Source organism: Macadamia integrifolia, unplaced genomic scaffold (genome assembly GCF_013358625.1).
Source record: "Macadamia integrifolia cultivar HAES 741 unplaced genomic scaffold, SCU_Mint_v3 scaffold864, whole genome shotgun sequence".
In the NCBI taxonomy this organism is placed as follows: Eukaryota; Viridiplantae; Streptophyta; class Magnoliopsida; order Proteales; family Proteaceae; genus Macadamia; species Macadamia integrifolia.
Genome location: NW_024870561.1, coordinates 110,678 through 138,318, shown reverse-complemented (window position 1 = coordinate 138,318; position 27,641 = coordinate 110,678). Strand labels below are relative to the sequence as shown.

Genomic DNA, 27,641 nt, shown 5'->3' with positions numbered 1-27,641 from the left:
AAGATATGAATAAAATCCCTAAAATCCACTTAATAAGGTTCAATAAAAACCCAAAATCGTGTATAGTTTAAGCACTCGATTCATATCGAAATCCACTCTGGCTGATTGGCCTTACCTCAGTGCGAGAGGCATTAAATTTTATATATGACTCCAAATGAACTTATCCTTATTTTTTTATGAAATTATACTGAAAATTCTATCACGTTTTTCAGAAATATCCTTCCTCTTATTCTTCTTAAAAGTGCTCAAAATTAGAGTAAAAACCAGAACTGAAGCCATCATGAGATTATGATATGATAAAGGACTAGACCCTCAAAAGTCTTTTAAAGATTTTGATGAGAATTACATGATTCAATCATCACATTTTAGCATTTTTGTCATTAAGTTTGGATCATGTACGTTGATCTAGTATTTTAGATCATGGCAAACACAATGGTATAACCTTGTATAGGACCAATATCTGAAAATATACAATTAACTCCAACAATTTTTAGATATAGTTTAATTTGTACTTTAAAAAACACGACCAACTTCTACGAGAATTGATCCACTGCACGTAAGATCACCTGGTCATACATGAGAGCATCCAACACTTGTCATTTTTACTTCCAAATATACCCCTCTTTCACCCTTGCAATTGTAGAAAGTGAGACCAGTATTAGATGTTTACATGTACGACCAAGTGATTGTACGAAAAGCGGATCCCACCTCAACTTGTATGTGGTACAAATTTGTGGATCAACTTACATAATCACTTAAATATATATATATATATATATATATATTACAGGACTCAATCCAATACCAACCAGCCACCTTGACAGAGTCTAACAAATGAATAGGGTAGGGTGTGAGTTCATCAGCTAGAGAAACAACTCAAGTCACGATTTGTATGATACCTCAATATTCATAAAGCTTAGAAGGAAGACGTGGGCTAAGGAGAACTTCAAGTGGGGTAGCCTTCATGTTGGTCAGCCCTGGGGTCTCTGTCATATCAACAGGTGCACCTGTAGGATTTTCAAACTCAAACCCATGGAGCAAATGGGCTATAGTCAAGTGCAAAACCTGAAGAGCAAAAGAAACCCCTGGGCACATACGCCGGCCAGAGCCAAAAGGGATGAATTCGAAATGCTGACCCAAAGCTTCAATGTCCACATGGCTTGTGAGAAACCTCTCTGGTTGAAATTCATGAGGTTGGCTCCATACACGTGGATCTCGATGAATCTTCCATATATTGGTTATCATTCGGGTGCCTACTGGTACATGATAACCAGCAACAATGCACTCTTCCATGGCCTCTCGTGGTCCAGACAATGGAGCTGCTGGGTATAGGCGAAATGTTTCCTTCACAATGGCTTGGAGATATTTCAATCTACTGATATCTGATTCCTTTACTTGTCTTTCCCTACCCACATGCTTGTCCAACTCTTCCTGCGCTCTTTTCATGGCATGTTGATTGTTGAGTAGTAGTGAAAGAGCCCAGATTAGTGTAATAGTTATAGTATCAGTTCCCGCTAGGATCATATTCTGCAAATACCAATTCATATCAGAAGACCGAAAAGGAATAACAAGTAAAAAGCTTAACAACACTTCTTGGTAAATTGGCTTTTAGTGTAGTGATTCATCATATCAAGTGGGAAAAAAATAAAAAATGATGATCATCCTTTCCTCTCTCTATTCAACAAATTTGAGATGCCATTATCTTTGAGATTAGAAATAAAATCCTTTCTATTTGTGCTATGTTCCTAGCTAGATTCTATCGGAAAGTTGCATCTTGCTCATTCTCGAGATCTCCCCTAGGAAGAAATGGTCTGAAATTTGGATCTTGTACAATTCCCCCTCAGGCAGCCGACACGTGTAAAATTCCATATTCACGACTCAGATTAGTCTACCATGATACAATCTTAAACCAGTGAAAAAACCATTTTGATTCAAACCATTGGAAAACAAACCGAAACAAACCGGATCGATTCATCTTTTTGAAATAAGAGCTGAAATATTTTCCCTCTATCCTCTTTCGACTCTCTCTCTCTCTCTCTCTCTCGGCCTCTCTCTCTCTCTCGATCTCGACTCTCCCTCTCAGCTCTCTGTAACCAAAAGCTCGGACTTGCTTTTTCCCTCGACTCTCCCTGCTATCTTGACTCTCCCTCTGTTCGTCGCTCCCTGCTCTCTCGATCTGTTCCACGCACTCGACTCTCTCTCTGTTCGTCACTCGACTCCTCTCTCTCTCTCCTATCTCAGTGGATTCGAATTCGTTGATTTGATTTCGAATTTTTTATGAAGACTACTACTACTACATCGACTGGATCGAGAAGCTTTTGTTCTTTTTTCTTTCTTCTTTCTTTTTCTTGCTTGAAGAGTTTGTTTTCTTTGATCTGATCTTTTCCTCTCGAGCAGGAAGAGATTCCATGGCTGTTGCTATCGAACGCTTCTCCATCAGGTAGAACCTAAGAATCGTTAATTTTGGTTTTTTGGTTTTTTGGTTTCAAATCTCTTTGCAGGTTTTAATATTTTAATGAGTGATTCGGTGGTGTTTCAGAGAGTATGCTTCGAAGATGAGGAGTGTTAATGTGGAGAAGTCTTGGCCGTTTCATGATAAAGAAACGATGAAGAAAGAAGAGCTGGCGGCAAAGCTTCCGTTGATGAAATGCCCGAAATATCGGTGGTGGAAGGATGAGGTGGAGGCGATGAGATCTAAATCTTCTAATTTTCCTGCTAATAAGTCTGATGTTGATGTTGTTGATGATGATGAAAACGGTAAGAAGATTCTAGAAGCAACTGGCGAGAGAAGCGGATGTGTGTCGGAAAAGCTTCCGGTTGAGAAGATTGAGGCGGTTATAGTGACGGGTGAGGAGGAGAAGGTGGTGATGAGTTGTCCGGTTTGTCGGAGTTTTACGGGGACAACTGTGAATGCGGTGAACGCGCATATCGATGATTGTTTGGCTCAGACTACGTCGAAGGTGGATCACCGGAGATTACAGATGAGGAAGTCTACAGAAACGCCGGCGGCGGTGACGACTAAGGTGAAGTCGAGGACAAGGAAGAGAAGATCTATTATGGAGATCTTCGCTGATTCTCCGCAGATCGAAGCTGTGAAGCTCGATTGTGAGAATCGACATGTGGTGGTTCCTGAAGAGGAAGTTGATTTGAAAGTCTTGAAGAAAGCATCATCAGATGTAGTTGGAATGAAGAAAAAGAGAGAAAAGATAAACAAGAATTGTTTGAGAGATGATCCGGGGATGATGACGTTGAAGGTGAAGAATATATATTTCTGTTTTTTTTTTCAAAAAGATGGACCGATCGGGTTTGTTCCGATTTGTTCCGATTTGTTTCCGATTTGTTCTCCAATGGTTTGATTCAAAACGATTTTCTCACTAGTTTAAGATTGTATCATGGTAGATTAATCTGAGCCGTGAATATGAAATTTTACACATGCCGGCCGCCTAGGGTGGCATTGTACAGAATTGTACGAGATCCGAATTTTAGACGATTTCTTCCCATCTCCCTTATATGTATTCCCCCTAGTTTCGTTGTTGTACCATTCTCTATTCACTCTTTGTTTGATCGTTTTCTCCCCCCTCCTGGCTTTTGATGTATCTGGTCTGTTTTTGTTTTGGTTTTATCTTTTTTGTTTTTAGGTCTTCCTCCCTTGGCTGGCTTTGGTGGCAGTAATTATATTTGCTTTCATAAAAAAATAAAAAATATAAAAATTAAATTAGTACTCACTAAGCAAGTGGCCTTGATGACGGTATCGGCGTCATAATCACCGAGCTTGGTGTCTTCTATCGTAGATATCATAACGTCCATGAAGTCTTGTTCACCACCCTTGGCCTTGTCGCTGCTTGCAGAAGATGATCTCTTTTGTTGATGCTCCTCCAGCCATCTTTGGAGTATAGAGTCCATGTTCTTGGCCATCCTCTTCATTTTTTTTTCGTATCCCTGCAAGTCTAATCCTTCAAGAAAAGGGATTGCATCCGAAATGACAGATAATCCCATCAAATGAAAGAATTCTCTGATGGCTTCTTCACACTTCAGCTTTTCCTCCGTATCAGTCCCAGAATATCGCTTCCCAGCTACAATCCGGACCATAATATTGAGCATCAAGTCCTCAAACCAATTCTTCATATCCACCCTGAGGTACTTACTCTTGTCTGGCCACATTTGGTACAGTTCTTTTATGGAGGTTTCAACCTCTGAGGCTTGGACATGCTTGAAAGTCTCTAGACGTCGATTTGAGAGAAGTTCAAGATTAGCTATCTTGCGCAATTCACGCCAATATGGTCCATAATGGGTGAATCCAAACAAGCCATTGTTATAGCCCATAAGCTTTAGGGCAATGACCCTAGGTCGGTTGGAGAGAGCCCTATCATTTGTGGTGAAACACTCCTTTGCCACCTCCCAACTACTCACCACCAATGCACGATGGACACCAAATCGAACGGTTAATGCTGGTCCATACTTGTCAGCCATGGCTCCCAAGGTAATGTGAGGGATGGATTTCCCACCTAAAAGATGAAGGTGGCCAATAATAGGCCATGCCCCGGCCGCTTCGGGTGCAAACCTTCTATTAGAAGTGTTACTGTTGTTATTCCTTGGCTTCCATAAGAGGTAGTAAAGGGAGAAAAGCAAGGGGAGGAGGAAACCTATGACCAGGAATTGAATAAGAGAATTCATGGCAGCTGGAGCAGGGCACTCAGTTTTTGAATGTGTTCACAGCTGCTCTGTTTAGTGGGATAAGATTTATAGGAGCAAGTCAAGAATGGGATAAGATTAATATGAGCAACTCAAGGAAGGGTACGTTTAAGTCAATAACGATGGCCAAAAACGCCAAACGAAGCACTTTAAAATAATATGAAACGTTAAGCGTAGCTGGGGAAGGTCCCTGCTAGTTGAGCAGGCAACTGGGCTCCATGTACTTGTTCAAATATCAAAGACTTTCTTATTTATTTAATTTTTTTTTGGTCCAACTCAGATTTCTCGATCAAATTTAGAGGATTGATTGCAATTGAACGGCTCTATTCTTAACACTTGTCAGCGATGAAGTAGACGTAAAGACAAGGGAGAGGATCATTATCCTTGAGCAATTGATATAGCTTATCTACAAGGAAAACAAGTAGAGAAAGTCAAAAGAAAAACCTCATTTGTCAATTTTTTTATTTTTTGAAACATTTGTGCTTCCTCTAAACTTCACATCAAAGGTATGTGTCGTGTTAAGATTATGCAAGATATTGCAAAAAGTGACCCCACCTATAAATGGAAATCAAATAGGTCCTTGAAATAACACCATAGTGATCTATTGGCTTGACACAAGGAAATAAAGCTTTTGATTAAAAAAAAAAAAAAAAAAAAAAGCAGGAAAAGCCAAAGAAACCTCTTTTGTTCCCATCTAATTCTTCATCAAAGGTGCGCGCTGCGATAAATGGTGTAAGATGCCAAGGTTTCTACGTTCATGATTTTAATTAGAGGGTACCATCTGATCATCAAATGGAAATGAGTAAATATATCACTCTCCTCTCCTGAACTATGGTATAATATCGACTTGATCCCACCTTTTTCAAAAATATCACTCACCTCCCCTATAAGAAAAAGATTATAACTAACGACCCCAACCGTTAGAAATCACTGTTAAGTCAACTTATATTTTTTTGTAATCCCCAAAATATCCCTTAATTGTGAAATACCCAAGATACCCTTAAGTGAAAGAAACCATTTTTCTCCTCAACGATTCAGCCCTCTGCATCTTGTCCATCGTTGAAACACGATTCTCCGCTACCTTTGTCGCTGAAACGAAGGAGAAAGAGAAGAAGCTTCATCGATTCTTCCACCTGTGATGGCATCCTCAGTAGATGGCATCGTCTTCTCATTCTTGCTTGGGATTTGGAACCCTAGATTTCAAATCTAGGAATTGAAGGTTGCAAGCAGCAAGTGCTGAGCCAGAGTTGAGCCCCACGACTGGGCATGTGCCTATCCTTAGGCCCCTCGAATCGCAAGGTTCACCCAGAAAGAACCAAATACTCGACCACCACCTTATCGACCATACGACCATAACTTTGATTGTTAAGGGGGCCCCACGTCATCCAAGTAACACTCCTTAACTAAACCTAAGGCAACTGTTCAACCAAAGACAGACCCTGGTCGAGTTAATAGTTATAAAGCAGGACAGCTCAGCTTCAAGTGGAGGATTCATCCAAATGGGAAGAGATCCCAAAATCACTATAAAAGGGGCACGAAATAGTAGAAGCAGGTACGCACTTTTAAGGACTTCAGATTTATTCCTTTTGAGAGCAGACCAACACTCGATTGACTTTAAGGGAACTCTGGGTCAGTTATTAACATGTGTGTGCAGATCTCAGCCTACGAGGGATCTCAATCCAGTGATCCAGCATCAGAATGGAGATTGGCACTAACATGGATCATCTATCCTTTTAATAAATATTAATTTTATTTAGGAAGAATGAACACTACCTGGGAATGTTTATCTACGTTTGGACACAATGGGTGCAAAAAGACCACGTTGTCCCATGTTGAAGATGCTTGTGCATGCCTTCCCATTGGCCATGTGCGTTGGCATGTACCTATGCTTGTGGGTAGCATTTTCTTGCCTTTTTATTTATTATGCATGATTATAATGGGCTATGGTTATTTTTGGGTTTTCACCTAAATTTGTACTCGACTAAGGTTAAGACTTTACATCTTGTTCTTTTAGTCGTCACATTATGTATTTTCTGGAATGGTGATTCTAGGACATGTGTTTGAGTGCATATATGGTGTGGGCACAATAAATGATCACTACAAGTTGGTTGTAAACAAGGTTATCATTTATAGAATTGGTCCCTGAACTTGAGAGGTCCTATGCACCATGGGTTTTGGCACATCAATGATTGATATATTCCTAATTATATATTAGTGTACTAGATTCATTTTGTTTGATCGAGAACAAAAGAGTCGCTCAATATGAAATTCATTGCCAAAACTGGCGAATATCACTTGCAGATAATGCTCGTGTATAGTTGGACAAAAATTTAGATTCAATAATGGTTTTGTAAAAAAATTACACTTTTTTTGATAAAATTATTATTATTTTATTAAATGTTACGAAAATATTTTCATTCAATCATAGAATTGCTGCAGTATTCAATGGATTAGGTTTAGTAGTCTTTGAATTATATGTCATGTATCCTATTATTTGATATTGTTTCAGTGGTGGGACTGATATATATGAAATTAATTTGATTAAATTGTGATTTTAATTTTTTGGGAAAATTATGGCATTAACTGTTGGTGCCAAAATTTGAAAACATGTGCCCAATGATGTGGCAAGGATGGTTCATACATGGAAGGGAAACGTGGGCTGACCGTGGTGTTTTAAAAATCTATTACACATAAGCAACGTGGCACCAACACGTAAGGGCAATTGAGGACATGCGCGTAGAACGCTCTTGTCAAGGGACATGTGTCATAGGTGTATTGGAGCCCACCTTCATGACGGAAGTGGGTTGGTGGTGTACGTGGAGAATGATTAGATCCACAGATTATATAAGGAAAGAAAATCATCTGAAAGGGAGGTCCTCAACCAATTACATAAGAACCCAACAACAATGCAATTCTTTATTTCCTTTGCTTTCCATTTTTTGGAGATAGAAGTAGAGTAGAACTCTTTGTCTTTTCCTCCACAGGGTCTATCGTTAGACTCTAGTGCATTGTATTCAAAACCCCTACAAGGAATGTATTGTTGTTTATTCATATATCTTTCGGTGGTTTTGATTACCCAAAAAGTCCCTGGAGCAATCGAGGCAAGAGGAGAGCCCAAATCACTTGATCGAGGTCAGATTTATCATTGAATCCAGTCAGGAAGGATTCTGGCATGCCCACGCACTCATTAATACGGTCAGTTGACCATAATGTACTAAGGGAAGAATTCTGTGCCAACATCTTTTTGGCACTCCCAGTGGGACCCTGGTGAGCATGGTCGCCCAAACAAGGAGTAGTTCCAGAAATTCAGAAGAGCAGCAAGTGTTGAACTCCCCAGAAGTTACAAGCTCAAATCTTGAGGCAAACAGTCCATCTTTCGGAGGGAACCTAGGATTAGCCACCGAAGATGTGTCGAGACACTTGGCGAAAACCATGAAAGGGGCATTTTCGGCCCTTCACTGAAAATATGCACCAAGCGATATCCCATTCCATGAATAGTAGAATTGACCAGAAGTGTGACCAGATGATGGTGCTCCTAGTGCCGCACATACAAACGAGCAGCCAGGCCAACCCCAACATGGTCTCATCAAGCAACCCCCCTGGACTTGGGAAACAAAGCAGAGAGGCGGAATCATGACCTAGGAAGGGAATGTTGGAATGACTCAACGCCCACAGGTAATGTATTCCAATTCTACCTACTAACAGGGGTCATGGTACGGACCAGCCAACACGATCGCCCCAAGGGCAAGCAATGTCCCTATAAACAACTCATCGTATGCACTGACCCGCATGGCTGCCCCAAGGGAAAGTAATGTCAACGTAAACAACTCGTGGTATGCACCAGCATATTCGGTCGCTATAGGGGCAAACGCCATACCACTAGTTGGCCAGCCCCACCAAGGTAATCACAACGACCATCCTAAGCAGAGGAATTGGGGCAGGGCAACCGCCCCTCGACAAAATATGCCAGAACCTCAAGGGGTACCTTGGCATGACAACAACGTGTTTGACCGAATAGAATACATCAGAGGAACCCGGTCTTAGCAGTGCCAGAGCCACTAGTTGGCCAAGGTAACCCCATGGTGGTTGACTAGGAGGAGTTGATTAGGGTAATTCAGGACCAGATCAACCCCACCTTTCAACCGGTCACAAGACCAGTTTATAGAAAGCCATACCCTAAGTATATCGACTTAGTCGATGTGGGTAGGAATTTAAAGATACCAAAATTCTCCAAGTTCTCGGTAGAAGGCAATATGTCCACAGTGGAGCACATCACTCGTTTCACTGTCCAGTGTGGGGCCATAGGGACAAGTGACGTCCTAAAGCTAAGATTTTTCCCCGACTCTTTGACCGGGGATGCCTTCTCATGCTACTACAATTTAATGATCAATTCCATTCAAAATTGGGGGAAAATGGAAGATAAGTTCCACCTCCAATTTTATAGGACCGAGCCCACAGTATCAGTGTCTGACCTAGCAAGGATGCACCAGGAAAGTGGTGAATCCGTTGACCAGTTTGTCAACACTTTCAAGGTCGTGAAACACCAGTGCATGGTCAACTTGCAAGAAAGTGAGTTTGCAAAGATGACCCTTAGCGGCCAATCTTTAGAATTAATGAAGAAGTTCGTTGGTCAAGATTTCACGGACCTGAGTCAGTTGGTGGCACAAGTCACTTGCTATGAGTAGATCTTGAGAGAAGAGAAACGCTTCTCTTTTGCAAACAAGTACAAAGGGACGACGTATAATCTGGCCCTCATGGGTTCTGGTCAATAGAAACTAGCCAATACTATTAACTGTGAAGTGGACCTGGCCGAAATCGTAGAAGGCAAACCTTATGTTTGGAAGTTTTTGATCAAACCCTAAGATAGGGTGACCATATAAAGCATTCCAACGACTGAATTACAACTCAAATGTGAGGTATTTGCTCAACATCTCCAAGGCTGAAGTCATCTTGGACTAGCTTTTGAGAGATAAGTAGATCAAGTTCTCTGAGGGGCACCAAATACTCCCAGCTGCTGACCTCAAGGATAGAAAGTACTGTAAATAGCATAACTTAGACTCTCACTTTACTAATAGTTGATTTTTTTACGTAATGCCATATAGAAATATAAACAATGGTCACTTGAAGTTTTCGAAAGGATAAAGGTGTGATGATGGTCGATGAGGACCCTTTCCCCATGGTCAACATGGTAAATGCGGACCTCTCGGGCTTATTGTCCCGACCACAAGCAATCCCCAGGAGAGAAAGATTGACCTTGTGGCCACTCACTTCCCATCTAGCCCTGGCAAAGTCAATAGATGTTGTTGAGCTACAGCCTCCAAGGACGAACCTAAGGTTGAAGGTTGACTTCAACCACGACCGAGGCAAGAAAGTGGTGCCGGAACAAGAAATGCCATCCGATGAGCCGTTGGTTTTACTGAAAGATTTGAAGGACTTGCAAACCCAAAAAGGGAATGAAAAACCAGGAAGCTTACACTCACAGTCAGGAGAAAGGTTCCAGTGGAGCATTTGTCTCCACTGCAAGCATTTGATAGAGGTGGCCACCCGTTCAGACTAACGGTAAAATAGAGACGTTCGAAGCCCTAAGGCGGCCCCTAAGGCTAGATAGTTGGACATCAGCGCCATGGCCCAATCTGCTGGCCTGACCAAGAACCGTTAAAAAATCAAAAATGGCCTATGACCATCCAAACCTATGTAATCCCAGGAAAGGGGGGCCCATCACAGTCATAGAAGCTTTCGTCTAGGGCGGGACACAAAAAGAAGGTTGGATTTTGGGGGTGACCTACCCAAACTAAGGCCTCATCAGAGGCAGGGTGAAGGAGGATGCTTATCAGTTAAAGACAGAGCGGGTTGTTCTCCATCTAAAAGTCCATAGAAGGAGCGGGTCCCATCCAGGGAACACATAAAACATTCCCCATAAAAAGGAACCCTTCAAGACCGTCGTCACACCCGTAGGGCAAGGAACGACGGTTGGCTAAGAAGCCCATACTTACGAATGGTAAGACCAGGGTTGGATTGCACTGACCATTGGCATACGGCTTGACATCCTAACTTCCCTTTTGACAAAGGGAAAGGGAAGAGGGAAGAAGGCACACCAATTAAGGGTGTCAATTTCAAACTGAAATCGAATACCGAATCCAAAACTGAGCCGAATTAATCAGACCAAAATAAACCGAATTAATTCAATTCAAATTTGGTTTGAGTATGTGAGTATGGACCTTAGTTTGGCTCGATTTCAGTTTAGGATGTAAGAACTGTTGGTTCGAACCGAATTTCTCTTAAAACCAAAAAAATGAAAAAATCCTAGTATCGTTATGAGAGATTTGTTAAGTGGTAAGTGTTTTTTGCAATTTATCATCATATTTACATGTTAAGACAATTTTGGAGTTTGCAATTGCCATAAGGCCCATAACTTGAGCCCATTATGGAATTTGGTCCATCATAGTCATGGTCCAAAAGTGGAACCATTTTCATAACTGAATTAAAATCGAGGTACAAAACCGAATTAAAACTACATATCAGAACCGAATTAGAATCGAAATCGAACCGAGCTGAATTAAATCGGCTTGTGTATCTAAATACGGAATCGAGTTAGTTCTCGATTTGGTTCTGGTCCACCTTATCATCATTCAGAACCAAACTGAAACTGAATCGAACTGATTAACACCCTTAACACCAATATCGGTCATCACGAAGGGTGTCAATCTGTTTAGTTTTGGTTATTCGGTTTGGTTTCAGTTCGGTTTTGAATGATGATAAGGTGGACCATAACCAAATCGAGAATCGACTTGATATTGTATTTAGATACTCAAGCCGATTCAATTCAGTTCGATTCAGTTTCAATTCCAATTCGGTTCTGATATGCAGTTTTAATTTAGTTATGAAAACGGTTCCATTTTGGACCATGAATGTGATGGACCAAGGGCCATAATGGGCTCAAGTTATGGGCCTTAAGGCCATTTCTAACTCCAAAATTGTCTTAACATGTAAATATGTGAGGATAAATTGCAAAAACACTTGCCACCTAAAAATCTCTCTTAATGTTACTAGGGTTTTTTTTTCTTGGTTTTTTCAGAGCAATTAGGTTCAGTTTCAATTCGAACCGATGGTTCTACACCCTAAACGAAAATGAGCCGAACCGAGGTCCATACTCACATACTCAAACTGAATTTGAATCGAATTAATTTGGTTTGATTTAGTCTGATTAATTCAACTCAATTTCAGATTCGGTATTCGGTTTCAATTTGAAATTGACACCCTTAGTCATCACAATTCAGTAGACCGTCAAAGAACCAAAAGGCCGACATAAGGTCCAAGAGCTACCAACCAGGGTGGAGATTTACCCAGGCATTCAGGGGCAGGGTACAGAACCTAGCACTAATACAAAGCAAGTGTCCGACCTAAGAATAGAAAGTAGTGGAGACTTTGAAGAATTTGTTAGCATGATGTTTAGATCAGTGGAGGCCCAAGTGCCCATAGAGGAGCTCGATTCTGATGAAGAGGACCAACTTCTAGAAATTCTAAGGGTGGATTTGGCTACCGAACTAACTGAGAAGCTAGAAATCAGATCAAGAAAAGAGGAAGAAAGTAGGCCTCCACCTCCAGAACCAGCACGAGAGATGGTGAAGATCTTGTTTGACCGGCCAACCAAAGAACTGACCCAACATTTGAAGCTACTCTATATTACCATAAGCATAGATGGGAAATCTGTCTCAAGGGTACTGGTAGATAACGGTGTCGCAGTCAATATACTGCCATCACAAATAATGGCCAAGCTCCAGCGAAATGAAAATGACTTGATCTCGGTGGATGTGGTTGTGACAAACTTCCTTGGAGGAGCAAGTTCCCTAAGGGGTGTCCTACCAGCTGAGCTAAAGATTGGAGACAGAAGCTCCATGACTGTTTTCTTCGTCATGGATGAGATGGGAAACTATAACGCACTATTAGGACGTGACTGGATCCACACTAATAGATGTGTTCCATCCTCCTTGCATCAATTCCTCATGTTCTGAATGAAGGAGGTTAGGTGGAGGTAGTCATGGCAGACAATCGGCCCTTTCTAGTTAATGGTAGTTTAGCTGACACCATGTTTTACTATGGAGACGTATCCCTAATTAAGTTACCTTAAGCCAGATGAAGAAGGCAAGCATACCATTATGACGGTCAACCGATTTGGCGCATTACCAACATTACTAGGAGGTCGCCAGTAACAAGTTGATGCCATTGGAAGATGCAACCCAAGATGGATTAAGAAGCCATTAAGAACATACTTAGATGGCTAGTAGTGGCCCAAACCGAACATCGATTGGCAACTCCACCAACGGTCATGGCCGGCAAGCAAGAATGCAACCTGACCGTTAAGGTCTGAATCCTCCCACCAATGCCACCAAAGATGGAAGAAACATTGGCCAAAGTAGATGATCCTTTGCATAAGGTAATTCTGGGCACAAAATTAGACAAAAGCCTATCTTCGTAAGCAAGTTCTTATGGCCAGACTTCAAAGAAAAACTTGTAAACCTCCTCATGGCTAATAGAAGTTGCTTCCCTTAGGACTATTCTGAAATGCCAGGATTAGACCGCAGGCTCGTAGAGCATCGATTGCCCATCAAAAGTTGATATAGAACATTTAAACAATTCCCCAGGTGGATGGCTACAGAGGTCATCCTAAAACCAAAATAGGTTGAATGGCTGCTTAAGGTTGGTTTCATAAGAACCGCCAGATATGTGGAATGGTTGTCAAAAATGGTCCCAGTCATAAAAAATAATGATAAACTTAGAGTGTGCATTGACTTTAGGGATTTAAATAAGGCCACACCTAAGGGTGAATACCCAATGCCCGTGGTGGACATGTTGGTGGATTCTGCGTCCAAACATCAAATCCTGTCATTCATAGATGGTTATGTAGGTTACAACCAGATTTTTATAGCCGAAGAGGATATCCCTAAAACGGTATTCTAATGCCTAGGGTCATTAGGGACTTATGAATGGGTAGTGATGCCATGTGGTCTTAAAAACACGGGAGCCACTTACTAGAGGGCCATAAATACCATATCCCATGACACGATTGGCCATTTCCTAGAGGTATATGTAGATGATGTGGTGGTCAAATCCCAAGGCGAAGATGAACACCTAACCACTTGGCCAAGATATTTGATTGGATGAAAATTCACGGTCTGAAAATGAATCCGCTCAAATGCGCCATTGGCGTGTTTGTAGGTAACTTTCTAGGATTTCTGGTACATCAGAAAGGCATAGAAGTGGATAGGAACAAGACTTGGGCCATAAGGGAGGCCAGACCTCGCAATAATAAGAAATTGCAAAAGTTCGTTAGTCAAGTCAATTTCCTTAGGCGATTTATCTCCAACTCAGCGGGAAGTGTGAGACCTTTTTCCCCTTTATTAAAACTTAGACCACCAAGCCCCGCTCGAGGAAGTAAAGAAATACTTGACCAACCCCCTGTTTGATGCCCCCACGAAAGGGGATTCCAATAAAGTTGTACGTGTCTACCTCATCATAATCCATAGCTGACTAATTGGCACAAGACAACAAGCACGATTACAAACAGGCTATGTACTATTTAAGCCGGTCTCTGAATGACGCTAAAATAAAGTATACGACCATCGAGAAACTGTGCTTGTCATTATATTTCTCCTTTACCAATAACGGTACTATTTGATCCCAATGACTGTAAACTTCGTATGCCAGACAGAAGTAATTAAGCATGTGCTTAATAAACCTATGGTGCAAGGGAGGATTGGCAAGTGGGCCATGGCTATAGCCAAGTTTGCCTACAATACATGCCTTAAAAGGCTATGAAGGTGTAGGCATTAGCGGATTTTCTAGTTGACCATCTACCATTAGAAGTATCACAAGAGAATACGATCAGCCTGTGTCCTTGGAGGATGTTCTTCGATGGGTCAAGAACGGAACAGTCAGCTGGAACAGGAGTGGTAATCATCTCCCCACATGACGTGGAAACACATCTGGTCTTTCAGCTATGTTTTAGGTGCTCAACCAACCAAGCAGAGTATGAGGCCATGCTGATCAGCTTGGAGACCGTCTAATGGATGGACATGCCAATGTTTGAAGTGGTTGGGGACTCCCAAATAGTGGTTTCGGAGATTGTTTAATAGTATTGATGCAAGAGTGAATCACTGGTGGTATACCTAGCTAGGGCCAAAAGTCTGATCAAAAGATTCCAAGACGCATCCCTTAGGTATGTTCCAAGGAAGGAAAACTAATGGCTAATAGTCTAGCCCAGGCCGCTTCAGGTGCAAAACTGGGAGAAGGCTAGTGTGAGCAAGTGATAACCCTCCAAAGGAAACTATTCTCATTAATTGCAAAATACGAGCCAGTAGAGGTGAACAGCTTGGAAGAATTGAAACCTGATTGGAGAATGCCACTACTATAATATTTGTAGAATCCCAATAGCAAGACTAACTGAAAGACCAAGTACCAGGCCCCAGGGTACGTGGCCTTATGAGGTTAGCTCTATAGAAAGGCTGAACACGTCTATTATTGTAATGTTTAGGGGTAAATGAATCCTTATAAATCATGGCCAAAATCCATGAAGGAATATATGGAGCACATCAGGCCGGCCCAAAAATACAGTGGTTGATTAGATGGTACAACTATCATTAGCTAACAATTGTGGACGACTCTTAAGCTATCCCAAAGGATGTCAAGCATGTCAAGGAGATGGACAGCTCCAATGGGCTCCAATGGCTAACCTGCACCCTATCATCAGATGATGGCTATCCAATGGATGGGCCATGGACATCATTGGAAAGATATACCCTCCTTCCAGTAATGGGCATATTTTCTTGTTGGTCGCGACAGACTATTTCACCAAGTGGGTAGAAGTCATCCCCCTTAAGGTGGTAAATCAAGCAGATGTAATCAAGTTCTTGAAGCAAGGCATCATGCACAGGTTTGGCCTCCTCGAGACCATAAGTTGTGACAACGGGAGTGTATTTATAGGGGATCTGGGAATGGAGTTTGCTAAGGAACATGGAATCACCATTATCCACTCAACCCCTTATTACGAACAAAGGAACGGCCAGGCCAAGGCAAGTAACAAGGTTTTAAAATCAAACTTAGCTAAGTTCATTACTGATAATCCTTCTTCTTGGGATGAGTCGCTATCTGAAGTCCTTTGGGCTTACTGGACCACCAAACAGTCAGGTGCGGGAACCACAATTTTCTCTCTGATGTTCGGTCACGATGCGGTGCTACCCCATGGAGGTTATCATAAAGTCATTACGGGTTGCACGCCAGCATAGCTTGACACTATTTGATTATAGTGAGGCTATTTTGACCGAATTAGAAGACTTAACTGAAAAGCCTATCACGGCACTAAACTATATACAGGCACAAAAAGGTTGGTGGCCAAGGCTTATGATAAGCAAGTTAGGCCTAAGGAATTTTGGGTGGGTCAGTTGGTATGGAAGGCTATCCTACCAACTGGGGCTAAGACTATCCCATTTGGCAAATGGTCCCCCGCATGGGAAGGACGGTTTGGAGTATACCAAATGCTCAATGGAGGAGCATATAGGCTACGGGATCTGGACGAGCAGATTCAATTAAATCCAATTAATGGGAAGTATTTAAAAGGGTACTTCCCAACAATGTGGGAACCAGCATAGATAACACATGGTCCACTTCCCCTAAGGTCTTAGGCAGTGCTGACCAACCAAAGAAAGTATTGAAGAACAGGGGTGAGAAAGTAAGACTTAATTGCCTAGAGCCCAGAACGACCAGAAACATTCATAACAAATTAGAGGGGGAGGTAGCAAGAAAGAGAAAATAAGGTAGAAGAAAATCATCCAAACATGCTGAGGGGGCATTCCTCTTTGACTTTCTTGGCTCGCAGGCCCTAAAATTTGAATTGGTCGGCCATCTAAGACCAGCCAGCCTCGAGTTTGTAGTCTATCTGAGATAACTAATGGGTGGACTCATGCAGATCCCTTTCCCAGGCCTCAGCACATGGGCCAGAAGCTTGTAGGTATTCAGCCAACAACGCTACTTCCTCATTGAGCGCCTTGAACTCCTGGGCATTAGACTTCATCAACTGTTTCTCCTTCTCTTTCTCCTTTTAGAGGAGGTTGATCTCCTTATCCAGGTTCTTAATTTTTTCCTTGGAAGTTGTTGCAGCCGCCATCAAGCCCTCTAGTTTGCCTTCCCCTACATCTGCCTTCTGAGAGGATGCCCTGTTGACATTGAGAGATTTTTTAGTCGAATCTATAATGTCGACTGCCTCAGGAATGGAACTCCCAATCAGTTTGCTCAAATTCTTGAGATACTCTCCTCAAGCCCGTTGCTTCAATGAGAGAGTCGGGTTAGCCAAAATCTCATCTTCAACTCGCTCCATGTCAGCAGTCCGCCCACTCCTCCAAAACTCCCTTGTAGATAGATTGGCCAAGGATTGATACAGGGCCTTTACCTGGTCAATAATGGAAGGACCTTAAGAAGATTCACGTTGGGCCATCGTGGAAGGTTGAGGTTTAAAGGACCTGAGAGCATTTAGATGGGAGAGCATGCCACCAAAATCCGGGAGAGGATGGGAGGTCTACGGAAAAGAAAAATTAGTATCCTCCTCTTATACATAAAGAAAAAAAAGAGAGAAGAGAGAAGAGAGAAGATCGTTCATGAAACCTACTTCTTCAAAGATTGGAGGAGATGAGACTGTAGGCAGGATAGGAGGAGTGGTGGTATGACTGGAAGCTTGGCCTTCACTTTTAAGCCCACCAAAAACCTCACAAGTGCCAGTATGGTGATGCAAAGGCATAGTGGTTTCTTCTTCAGATAGATGGGGAGCTAGATATAAGCATTTCGAACCGAGACCACCTAGATGCCATCGAAGCCAACTTGGTCATAGTGGCTACTGGCTGTTTGCCTCATCTCAACCTTTTAAGGGAGAGTTCTTCTTCTGGAGGGTCACTCATCAGTAGATCAGATAGTTCCTCGATGACCTGGGCTTTTTCATGGGCATCAAAAGACTACTGAGCAGTATTAGCAAGAAGTGCAACTAGAATGGAAGAGTATATATATGGTGGTCAAATAAGACAAAAGCATGGACAATCAAAAAGGAAAAGGAGAACTAGAATACCAAGGTAGGACCACAGCCACGTGGTCCCTTACACTATGCCACTCATGATCAGTGGCCAATAGACCTAAGAAGGTCACATGTTTTGTGGCTTCATAGGCTTGGACGTTCACGACGTTAGCAATGGCAAAAGGAACGTCTAGCAGATAAGGCTTCTTCTCCATTAATGCACAAACTCGCGATGGAAACGGTCATACCTTATGGGAAGACCATGGATGGACTTACTCGCATTCTCTGGCCGCGCCATAAATTATAGCACTTAACACACTCTAAATTTTATATGGCCCTTCGATGTCTCTCCTTCATAGCCTGACGATCTAGGTTATTCTTAATATGAAATGCCTTTTCATACTTTACGATATAGTTGTAAACAGGATTACCTTTAGAAGATCAAAAACATCGTTTCCGGTCACCCTGACTCTACATATCAGAAAACAAGGTTGTGTTAGAACCGTTGCTGTGAGCTAAAGTAGTAGATGCATGGTCAGAAAGAGTTGCATCTAGATCCCCAACATAGTAGTACTGCCACCAGGGCTGGAAGTCGTTGGTCGCGGAAGGTGCCAGCAAGAACAAAAAACGGATGAATTTGAAAAGAACTAAGGCCTTGATGTTCATGATCCTATGAATATCTTCCTTGCTAAACAACGTAGGATGGTCAAGTTTCTGGTAGGTCAGAGAATAGTAACAAGGATATGGAGCAAATTGGATGAGGCCAAACTGATGTGCCATGAAATGCAAGTTATAACACTTTGCCCACACATATTGTTCTTGGAATGCTCGAGGGTAAGTCCAAAGTGTAGGTCACAATAGGTCGGGTAATTAGCCCACAAATCAGGCCCAATCAAAGGATTGCAGAGAGCAACGACAAGCCATTTGGGTACATTGTTGAGAGTACAGTAAGGAACAAAGAACTCATTAGGATGGCCAAGTGGAAGAGTGGAGAAGAAGTCATAATAATCTGCACAAGAAGGAGGAGGCACGGTGTGGCTGAGGTTCTATCTGGTACTGTGGGTCCAAAGGTTAGTAGCATAGTTATGATTGTAACTTTGACGGTCTAGGGCATGGTGTGGTTGAGGTTCTATCCGGTACTGTGGACCTAGAGGTCAGAGGATGTGTGATGGGTGGTAATGATTGTAACATTGATGGTCTAAGGCATGGTGTGGCCGAGATGCATTTTCAGTACTGTGGACTCAAAGGTTGGTATTACAATGATGGCTACTATTGTATGATATAGATGCATATAGAATGCATGGTTAGGATTCACAAACCCTAGTGCTACACCCCTTGCCAGTAGGGGGTTAGGTACTGGCTAATCCCAAAGGGTGATATGTTATTGAGAGTACATCGTACTGTACTCCAAGGTAGAAATAGCATGGGTGACCTATGTCTATGATTCTAGGACCGTGGTAGTTCACAGTGTGGGAGACCAATGTGTAGGATTCTGGGACCTATAAACTTTTGCTTGCAGCGGGCTTGTATTCCTAAGGACCAACGTATAGGGCAGGGAATGCAACCTACGCTACATAGCACCTATACCATATGATGGACATAGTAATGGAAATATGAAAATAAATAAATGGATTCATATGCATCATATGTCTATGTGGAACTTACATTGCATCTTATGTTGTGTGTGTTTTCTCTTAATGGATTCATATGCATCATATGTCTGTGTGGAACTTACATTGCATCTTATGTTGTGTGTGTTTGCTCTTAATGGATTCATATACATCATATGTCTGAACTTACATTGCATCTCATGTTGTGTGTACTTTCTTGCCCCCACCCCTCACTGAGCATTCCTATGCCCACCCCTCTCCTTCATCTTTCTAGTTGTTGAGGCAGAATGAACTTTGGTAGGGGACATGAGGTTTGTGTCTTTGAGACACCAGAATGCTGACGGACGTCACTCACACTATTTCACTTACTCATTTTGATGTTATTGATGAAATATGTAAGATATAAATATTATACCTATGGATTGTTAACAGACAAATCTTGTATATTTGTAATTTATTACTTTAGTACGTCACTAGTGATATTTGTATGACTTGTTTTAGCGTACTCTGATTTTAGTTATGGTCTTGATGGCATTTGTAAAATTAAGATACTACATCTATGATTCTGGAGGGTTAGGCTAACTAAATGTAGGTGTCCAATGCTGCATACCTTGGCTAATTTTGGTAGGGTATCAAAATTGGTCTCCCCGCAAACCTCCAAAGGTAACCCCAAGCAGACAACCATGGTCCCGGAATCCTATACCTCGGTCACCAGTGCAGTGGATAGCCATGGTCCTGGAATCCTACACATCGATCACCCGTGCTATTTTCACCTTTGAGTACAGTATGTCATACTCTCAATAATGTACCACTATTTAGGATTAGCTAGTACCTAACCCCCTATTGGCAAGGGGTGTAGCACCAAGGTCTGTGAATCCTAACCATATGCATTCTATATGCATCCAAACCAATCAATCATACATAGGTGGCCATCATTGTAATACCGACCTCTGAGCCCATGGTACCGCAAACACACCTCGGTGACACCGTGCCTCAGACCATCAATGTTATAATCATTACCTCCCATCATACATCACATATCTTCTGACCTCTAGGCCCATGGTATCGAAGAAAACCTCGGCCACAACGTACCCTAGACAGATAGAGCCATAATCATAACTATGCTACTGACCTCTAGCCCATGGTGTAGGAAACACACCTTGGCCACACCATACCTCAGGCCGTCAATACCATAGTTACAACCATGGACCTCATCCATATAGCCACATTCCATATTCAAAACACACAATCACGTAATCACAATGGCTTACCTCTGCAATCCAGAAACCTGTCCACAGTCTTACCAATCCATATTCATAAGGTAACAGATACTAATAGCAACAACTTGCATAGCAACAACATAAAAAATCATACATACACATAATTCATGTAAAAATAGAAGATAATGTAAAAACACTCTGTAAAATAAAGTTAAGCATCCCTCACCTTGTTACCCAAATCACAGTTGTTACCGTTGAGTTCTTGTTACCGCGTATCCTCCCCGAGTGATTTAGGTTCCTAGACCAATGTGTATCATTCTGTCAACATTCATAATATACTTACATCATAATTATTATCAAACTAGATTAGATAGGGTCATTCCTATTCCCAACCCCCCTTTCATTAATTTTTAACCCAGGTAGTATCCCATTCTCTTCTGTAACATCTTTATATTTATACATATTAAAACCATCATTTAGGGGCCATACTATCCCCTATCATTACTATATTTGGACATATTGTCCTTCTCTAATGTATTTTATAAGTCCTCAGTAAACCCATTAGGTTACAGGTAAGCACTATGACCTTTCTAGTCTCTGGAAGCCTAACCGGCTAGAGCCTTCTAGTACGACCAGCTAACATTTGCTCTCCCGCTCTCCCGCTCTCCCGCCTGTTACTCCTTTTCTACTAAATTTCGATTCTGCCAGTTTTTTGCAGGAATCAAAGCCTGTATTTGGTTCATACACTTTTGTTTTAAGGCTCTATTCCCATAATAGAAGTATATTGCCTTGATTCAGGCCTTCCATAAATCCATTCACAATTTCCATTTTTAATTTCTTAATTTATACATGTAATTTAGAAGAAATTTCCAGATTTTCCTCATATTGAACCATGTTCTAACACAAAATCATGAATTAAAGGTGGGATTTCAATATCCAGCCTCTAATTTGATGATCAATTCCCAAATTGGACAAGTATGCAAAGAATCCATCCCCAAATTCCCTTTGCATGTTACTCTTAAACCTTAAAACAGTAAAATCAAGTTGGGATTTCACCTCAATTACAAGTAATTGCTCTGTTTAAGAATTTTAAGTATGAATCTTAACATTTCAGTCCCATTCGACCTTCATGCATGGTGATCCATTTCAGATTTAAGCTCCCTTTCAATTTTTCATCAAAGAACAGAATTTCATATGCTCCATGTTCATATGCCTTACTGAAATTCCAGATTTCACTTTCATCTTCTTATTTCAGCCGAATCGGCCCACTCTAACTTCCAATTTCTGAAATCATCTTCCCATTTCAGGTTCATAAAAGTTAGATTTCTTACTTGTTAGCAGAAATCTCCAGTTGCTGCCTCAAGAAATCGATCTCCCTCTTGATTTCCTTCTCTTTCTCCTTTCTTTCCCTTGCTGTTCAAGTGAGAAAATAGGAGTACTGAGGGTCGGTGGAGCCCTATTTATAATCCCATCTCCCTTAGTGGAGAGTCACACCTATTTTATGAATATAATATATATTATCTATAAATTACCTACATAATGTCATAATATTAATATATACATATATATATATATATATAATTAATTACATACTTGGATTGGATGGAAAAAGACCGATTTAGGAAAGAGAAGCTCTGGGGTGGAGATGGCTTGTGCCCTCGGAGGCGGCCAGGCCCTTCATGGTGGCCGCCCCCCTGACCATGGAAAACAAAAGGCGTATCATGGATTTTTGCGGCCCTACTCACTCTCTGCAGGGGTCTCCAATCCCTGTTGCTGAATCTTGTACAGGTAAAGAGACCATCCCTGAGGAGGTCCCGGTGGCTATAGACGCAAATGAAAATGGGGAAGCGATTAGAAGATCCTCTTATGCTACAATTGCCCATCGAGCACTTCTAGATGCCGAGGCTTTGCCTGAGCCAATCCATGCTAGCTCACTCACTAAAGTGATTATTCCACAAGAAGCATATGAAGAAAAATTGCAGTCTTTCAATTATACTTTAATTGGTAAGGTGAACTTTCGACTTGTCTCCATGAATGATGTGTGAAATGATTCAAAGGAAGTTTGGAGGCTTAAAGGAAAGGTCAATCTGGAACCACTAGGCAAAGGATATATTCTCTTTCGATTTGAACTCGAAAGGGATATGGCGTCCATGTGGAAGAGAGGGCCGGTCAAGGTGCGAGGGTAGATCATTCGATTTCAAAGATGATGACCAGAATTCAATATCCATGAGGACCAAATCTAGACCAAGTTGGTGTGGATCCGCTCCAAGTCTACCGATGGAGTACTAGCATGAGCGAATCTTGCTGTCGTTGGCTAAGGTTTTGGGTAGACCTATGGCCATCGGTCAACGCACGATGAATGGCTCGATGAGGAATTATTCCAGAGTTCTTGTGGAAGTGGACGTAAGAGGCATCCATCTAGAGGAAATACAGGTGGAGAGGAAGCAATCAGGCAAGGACGCTTTGTTTTGGTTTACGCAGCGCATCACTTATGAAGATGATATTAAGAGATGCGAGTTTTGTAAGAAGCTGGGACACTCCACTGCTGATTGCAGAGACAAAATGGGGGCTGCTAGAAGGGACGAAGAGGTGAGGGAAGGGAAAGATGAGCTTGAGGTAGACCATGGCAGGTCAGAAAATACAAGAGGAGGGGCTAGGGCTGCTGGCAATCCTAGCAGTGACAGAAGTCCTCGGATAGTAAGAGAGCGATCCAATCCTCTTTTTAGGGAAACTGACCATATAGGACTGGATATGCATAAGAGGAAAGAATTAGTTGCTGATTTAAATGGATATGACGACAAATCAGCACTTAGAAAATTGGAGATTATTCTCCCTTCAGATCACGTCCAAGGGCAATTTTCCAATATTCAAAATCTTGTGGATAACCCGCTAGGTGAGAGCGGTTATGGGTCAGACCCATCAGACCATGAAAATTCTTTGTCTGAGGAAGATTCTGAGTCCAGGGAGGAATCCTCTGAGGATGTTGCAAAGACTGATACCCAAGGGGCGATAGTCACTAAAGAGAGAGCCTCGTTACCTTGCACGCTTCACCCTCGGAAAAACCAAATAGCTTATACTGTTCACCGTGGAGGTCGCAGGGTTGCTAGAGTAGGCAAAGGAGGGCGTGGATAAGACTGGGGTGGTCCTGATCATATCATCTCGGGAGTATCTGAAACACAGTTAGTGGGGTGGTAGGGTGGTAATTCAACACCCAGAGGTCGCAGCAATTGACCATGTTATTTTTTGAGCGAGCTTGATAAGAGAAGGAAGGATAAAGGTGTCACAGAGACGGGGCAGACCTCGGTGTCTGATAGTTAGGTTGCCTCCAAGAAGTGATTTTATGAAAATCCTCTTCTAGAATATTAGAGGAGTAAAGAAGGCGAGTGGTAAAAGAGCCTTGAGTGACTTAATCAGATAGAAAAGTCCAGATTTTCTATGCATTGCGGAGCTGATGGTAAATGTAAGTGCCTTCCCTAGTTTATTTTTTAATAAATTGGGTTTCTATTATGACTTTATTTGCAATAACCGAGGTGATAGAATTTCAAACTTATGGATTTTATGGAAGAGAAATATGAAAATTCTTGTGACTATATCCGAGTCTAAGCAACATGTCACAATAGCCATGAGTTGGGGCATGCAGCAAGTTCAGGTTTCATTTGTTCATGTGAGTTGCTTCAGAGTTGATAGAAGATCTATATGGTTGGATTTAGTGGTCGATTCCCCTCAGTCTCCCACCCCTTGGGATATAATTGGAGATTTTAATGCGACCCTGTAATCTCATGAGAAGTGTGATCCTGGGAACTTCAGCTTGGGTTCGGCTGCAGAGTATGGAGCCATGGTGGATGCTTGCTCTATGTCTCAAGTGCCTCCGCTGGGTAGAAAGTTTACTTGGTCCAATAATCGGCGTAGGGGAAATTTTTGTACTGTGTTGGAAAGAAGTTTCTACAATGAAGAATGTATCTCTTGCTTTCAGGACTGCTCTCAACTAGTCCTTCTGCGGATGGCATTTGATCACACTCCACTGCTGCTGATTTCCAATATTAGCCAATGGCCTCACAATTTCCCTTTCCGCTTCCACCTTTTTTGGATGGATCACGTAGACTTTAAGCAGGTGGTGGCTGAGTCTTGGGTGGACTGGGTTTTAGGATTGCCCATTTTTTCTCTTATGTCCAAGCTAGAATGTCTCAAAGGGGTTCTTAGATGCTGGGCGCAGTCTGCTTTTCCTAATTTTGAAAGGGCTCTGGATGAGGTGAAACCGAATCTAGCTTAGGTGCAGGAACAAATTGATTGCAATAGGATGAATGACCATTTGTTTGCCCTAGAGGCAGATGCTAAAACGAGTTTGGTCAAAGCTCTAGAAAACCATGAGAGACTCTGAGTTGAGAAGGCGAGAATCAAGTGGATGAAATATGGAGATTGAAATTCTAAATTCTTCCATTTATTTGGAAATATGAGAAGAAATAGAAATACTATCAGAGCTCTAAAAAAACAAGATTGTTCATCTGTGGAAGGGCAGCCTCAGTTAGGTGAATATATTGTGGATTTTTATGAAAACTTCCACAGGTCTATTTCGATAGGAGACCATGTGGAGCTTTTGGATAGTAGCCCAAAGGTTCTCCAGCAAGATGATATTTTTCGTCTCGACTCGCTCCCTAGTGATACAGAGATTAAGTCGGTAGTGTGGAAATTGGACTCAGATTGCTCGCCCAATCCCGATAGATTCTCAAGTGCCTTCTTTAGGAGATGCTGGAGCATAGTGGATAAAGAGGTTTGCAATGTTGTGAGATCTTTCTTCAGTAAAAATTGCATGCCTCATGGAGTCAATAATAATTTCTTAGTCTTGATTCCTAAGACGGAGGGAGTAGAGACCCTGGATAAATTCCGCCCTCTGTGCATGGGAAATTTCTTCTGCAAAATAATCTCTAAGGTGATGGCATTGCATCTAGAACCTCTCCTTCCCAAGCTTATTTTAGAAGAGCAGGGTGCATTTCGGGAAGATGATTAATGACAATATTTCTGTTACTTCGGATCTGGAAAATCTAATGTTCTCTTCCACAAGAGGGGGAGGCATGGGTCTGAAAATTGATATCAGAAAAGCATATGACACCATATCTTGGCCCTTTCTATTCCAAGTGATGCATCATTTTGGTTTTTCTAGGATACGGATTAGCCGGCTCCATCAAATATTGTCATAAAAAAAAATATTAGTCCTTGTTAATGGAGGGCCGCAAGGATTCTTTGGTGTGGAGAAAGGTCTGAGACAGGGCGATCCAATTTCTCCCATGCTTTTCATCATAGTAGAAGAAGTTTTATCTAGAGGCTTGACGAGATTGGTCCAGAGCAAGAAGATAAAGACAATTCAGGGCCCCAAAGGCGCCCCTAATCATTGGCATATTCTATTTGTCGATGACATTTTCATCTTCTCAAATGCAATCTTGAGGTTTGTTCGCAATTTGAAAGAGTTCCTAAGGAAATACCAAGATTTCTCTAGGTAATTTATCAGCTTTGAGAAGAGTAATCTTTTTCTGTGAAAAGTTGCTCCGAATCATAGATAGCTCATTTCAGAGACCCTGGGAATTCCTATTTGTAGCTTCCCTACTCGCTATCTTGGTGTTGAGATTTTTAAGGGACGAGTGAAGAAGGATGCGCTTCTGCCTGTGATGGATAGGGTTATGGGCCGCATAGCTGGATGGAAAGAAAAGCTTCTTTTGATGGCTGGAAGTGAAATTGGTGAGATCTGTCATATCTGCCATTTTGAATCACAGTTTAGCTATGTATTGGTGGCCATCTTCTCTCCTTGAGACAATGGAGAGATGGATGAGAAATTGTATTTGGACTGGGGAGGTGGATTCCTCAAAGGTAATCATGGTAAGATGGGATTCTATTTGCAAGCCGAACGAGGAGGGGGGCTTGGGGATTAGAAGGCTTCGAGACTCAAATATGGCCATGCTCAATAAGATGGTGTGGTGTCTCAAGCATGGGAAGCATGCTGCTAGCTCATTTCTCAGGGCAAGATTTCTTAAGAAGAATGGTTCTTTTCATACAGGTTGTCGACCGTCCTCTATTGCCTTGGGTATCAGAAAGGTGTGGAATTTTGTGGATTTGAATGAGAGATGGATCATTGGTAACGGGGACCTAGCGAGATTCTGGAAAGATAAGTGGTGGGGACCCAACTCTATTTTGGACAAGATTCAGGATGCAGATATCTCTTTCCTTGATTCCGATGCTAAAGTAGGTGATTTTATAAGAAATGTGAATGGTCCCTTCCAGATGTCAACTCGGATCTCCTCAGGACCATTTTTAAGGCAATTAAGAAGGTAAAAATTCCCAATGATCAGGTGGAGAACTTATGAGTATGGCAATTGACTCCATTGGGATCTTTCTCTATTGCTTCTGCTTGGGATAGTATTAGAAGAAAATCTCCAAAAGTGCGTTGGAGCTCCTTGATTTGGCACAAAGGTCTTTCCCCCAAATATTCCACTCTTGGATGGCATCTTGCTCATGAGAGGCTTGCCACATATGAGATGGTTAGAAAGAAAGGAATTCAGCCAGTGTCTCGATGTTCTCTCTGCAACCAGGAGGAAGAAAGCATGAACCATATTTTCCTAAATTGCCAGTACTCGGTGGGCATTTGGGAGAATTTTACAAATTACTTTGGTGTGTGCTGGTCAGGTCGTAGCTAAGTGGCAAGTTTGATGATGTGGTGGAAGAGGAAGGCAAGAACTACCAATTTGAAGTCTCCTTCGATGATGGGATTCACTATCATTGCTGCCGATATCTGGTGGGTGGGAACATAACAGAAGCCACTATGAGGACATTGCTAGGAATGCGATCTACTCCTATGAATACATTCGGCAAGAGATTTGTCTATGCTTGGGAAGCTCTAAGTGAGAGATTAAAACAATTTCTGATATCATTTGCTACAGAAAATTGGGATTAATAGCAGAAAATCAAAATGGTGTGCCGCATCTTGAAGTGCATTGGTGCAAGCCTCCAGTAAATTGGATCAAAATAAATGTTGATTGCAACTCTCTGGGTAACCCAGGCAAAACAGGGGCAGGGGGC

The 27,641-nt window shown here is 41.9% G+C and overlaps 1 protein-coding gene across 4 annotated transcripts; it reads right to left on the bottom strand.

Annotated features, from left to right (window-relative positions):
* Nucleotides 1–411: 411 nt before the first annotated feature.
* LOC122070247 (cytochrome P450 CYP82D47-like) lies at nt 412–22,038 on the bottom strand. 4 transcript variants are annotated; one of them, XR_006137711.1, is made up of 3 exons: nt 21,908–22,038; nt 20,803–20,874; nt 1,395–1,527 (listed from the first exon to the last, which is right to left on the bottom strand). XR_006137711.1 is itself a non-coding variant. In XM_042634372.1 (2 exons), the coding sequence occupies exons 1-2, from the start codon at nt 4,672–4,674 to the stop codon at nt 901–903; spliced, it is 1,575 nt and encodes a 524-aa protein (XP_042490306.1). In that variant the 5' UTR covers nt 4,675–5,284; the 3' UTR covers nt 412–900. The 4 variants fall into 4 exon arrangements, 1 of the variants encoding a protein (XP_042490306.1); XR_006137712.1 differs by having other exon boundaries at nt 20,803–20,894; nt 21,908–22,035; XR_006137713.1 differs by lacking the exon at nt 1,395–1,527 and adding an exon at nt 18,128–18,217.
* Nucleotides 22,039–27,641: the final 5,603 nt, after the last annotated feature.

Bases quoted from the DNA above. Each gene is read 5' to 3' on its own strand.
- LOC122070247 (XM_042634372.1), bottom strand. From the start codon at position 4,674: ATGAATTCTCTTATTCAATTCCTGGTCATAGGTTTCCTCCTCCCCTTG. The intron at 1,528-3,726 runs GTGAGTACTAAT...TGGTATTTGCAG, and splicing joins TCATCAAGGCCACTTGCTTA to AATATGATCCTAGCGGGAAC.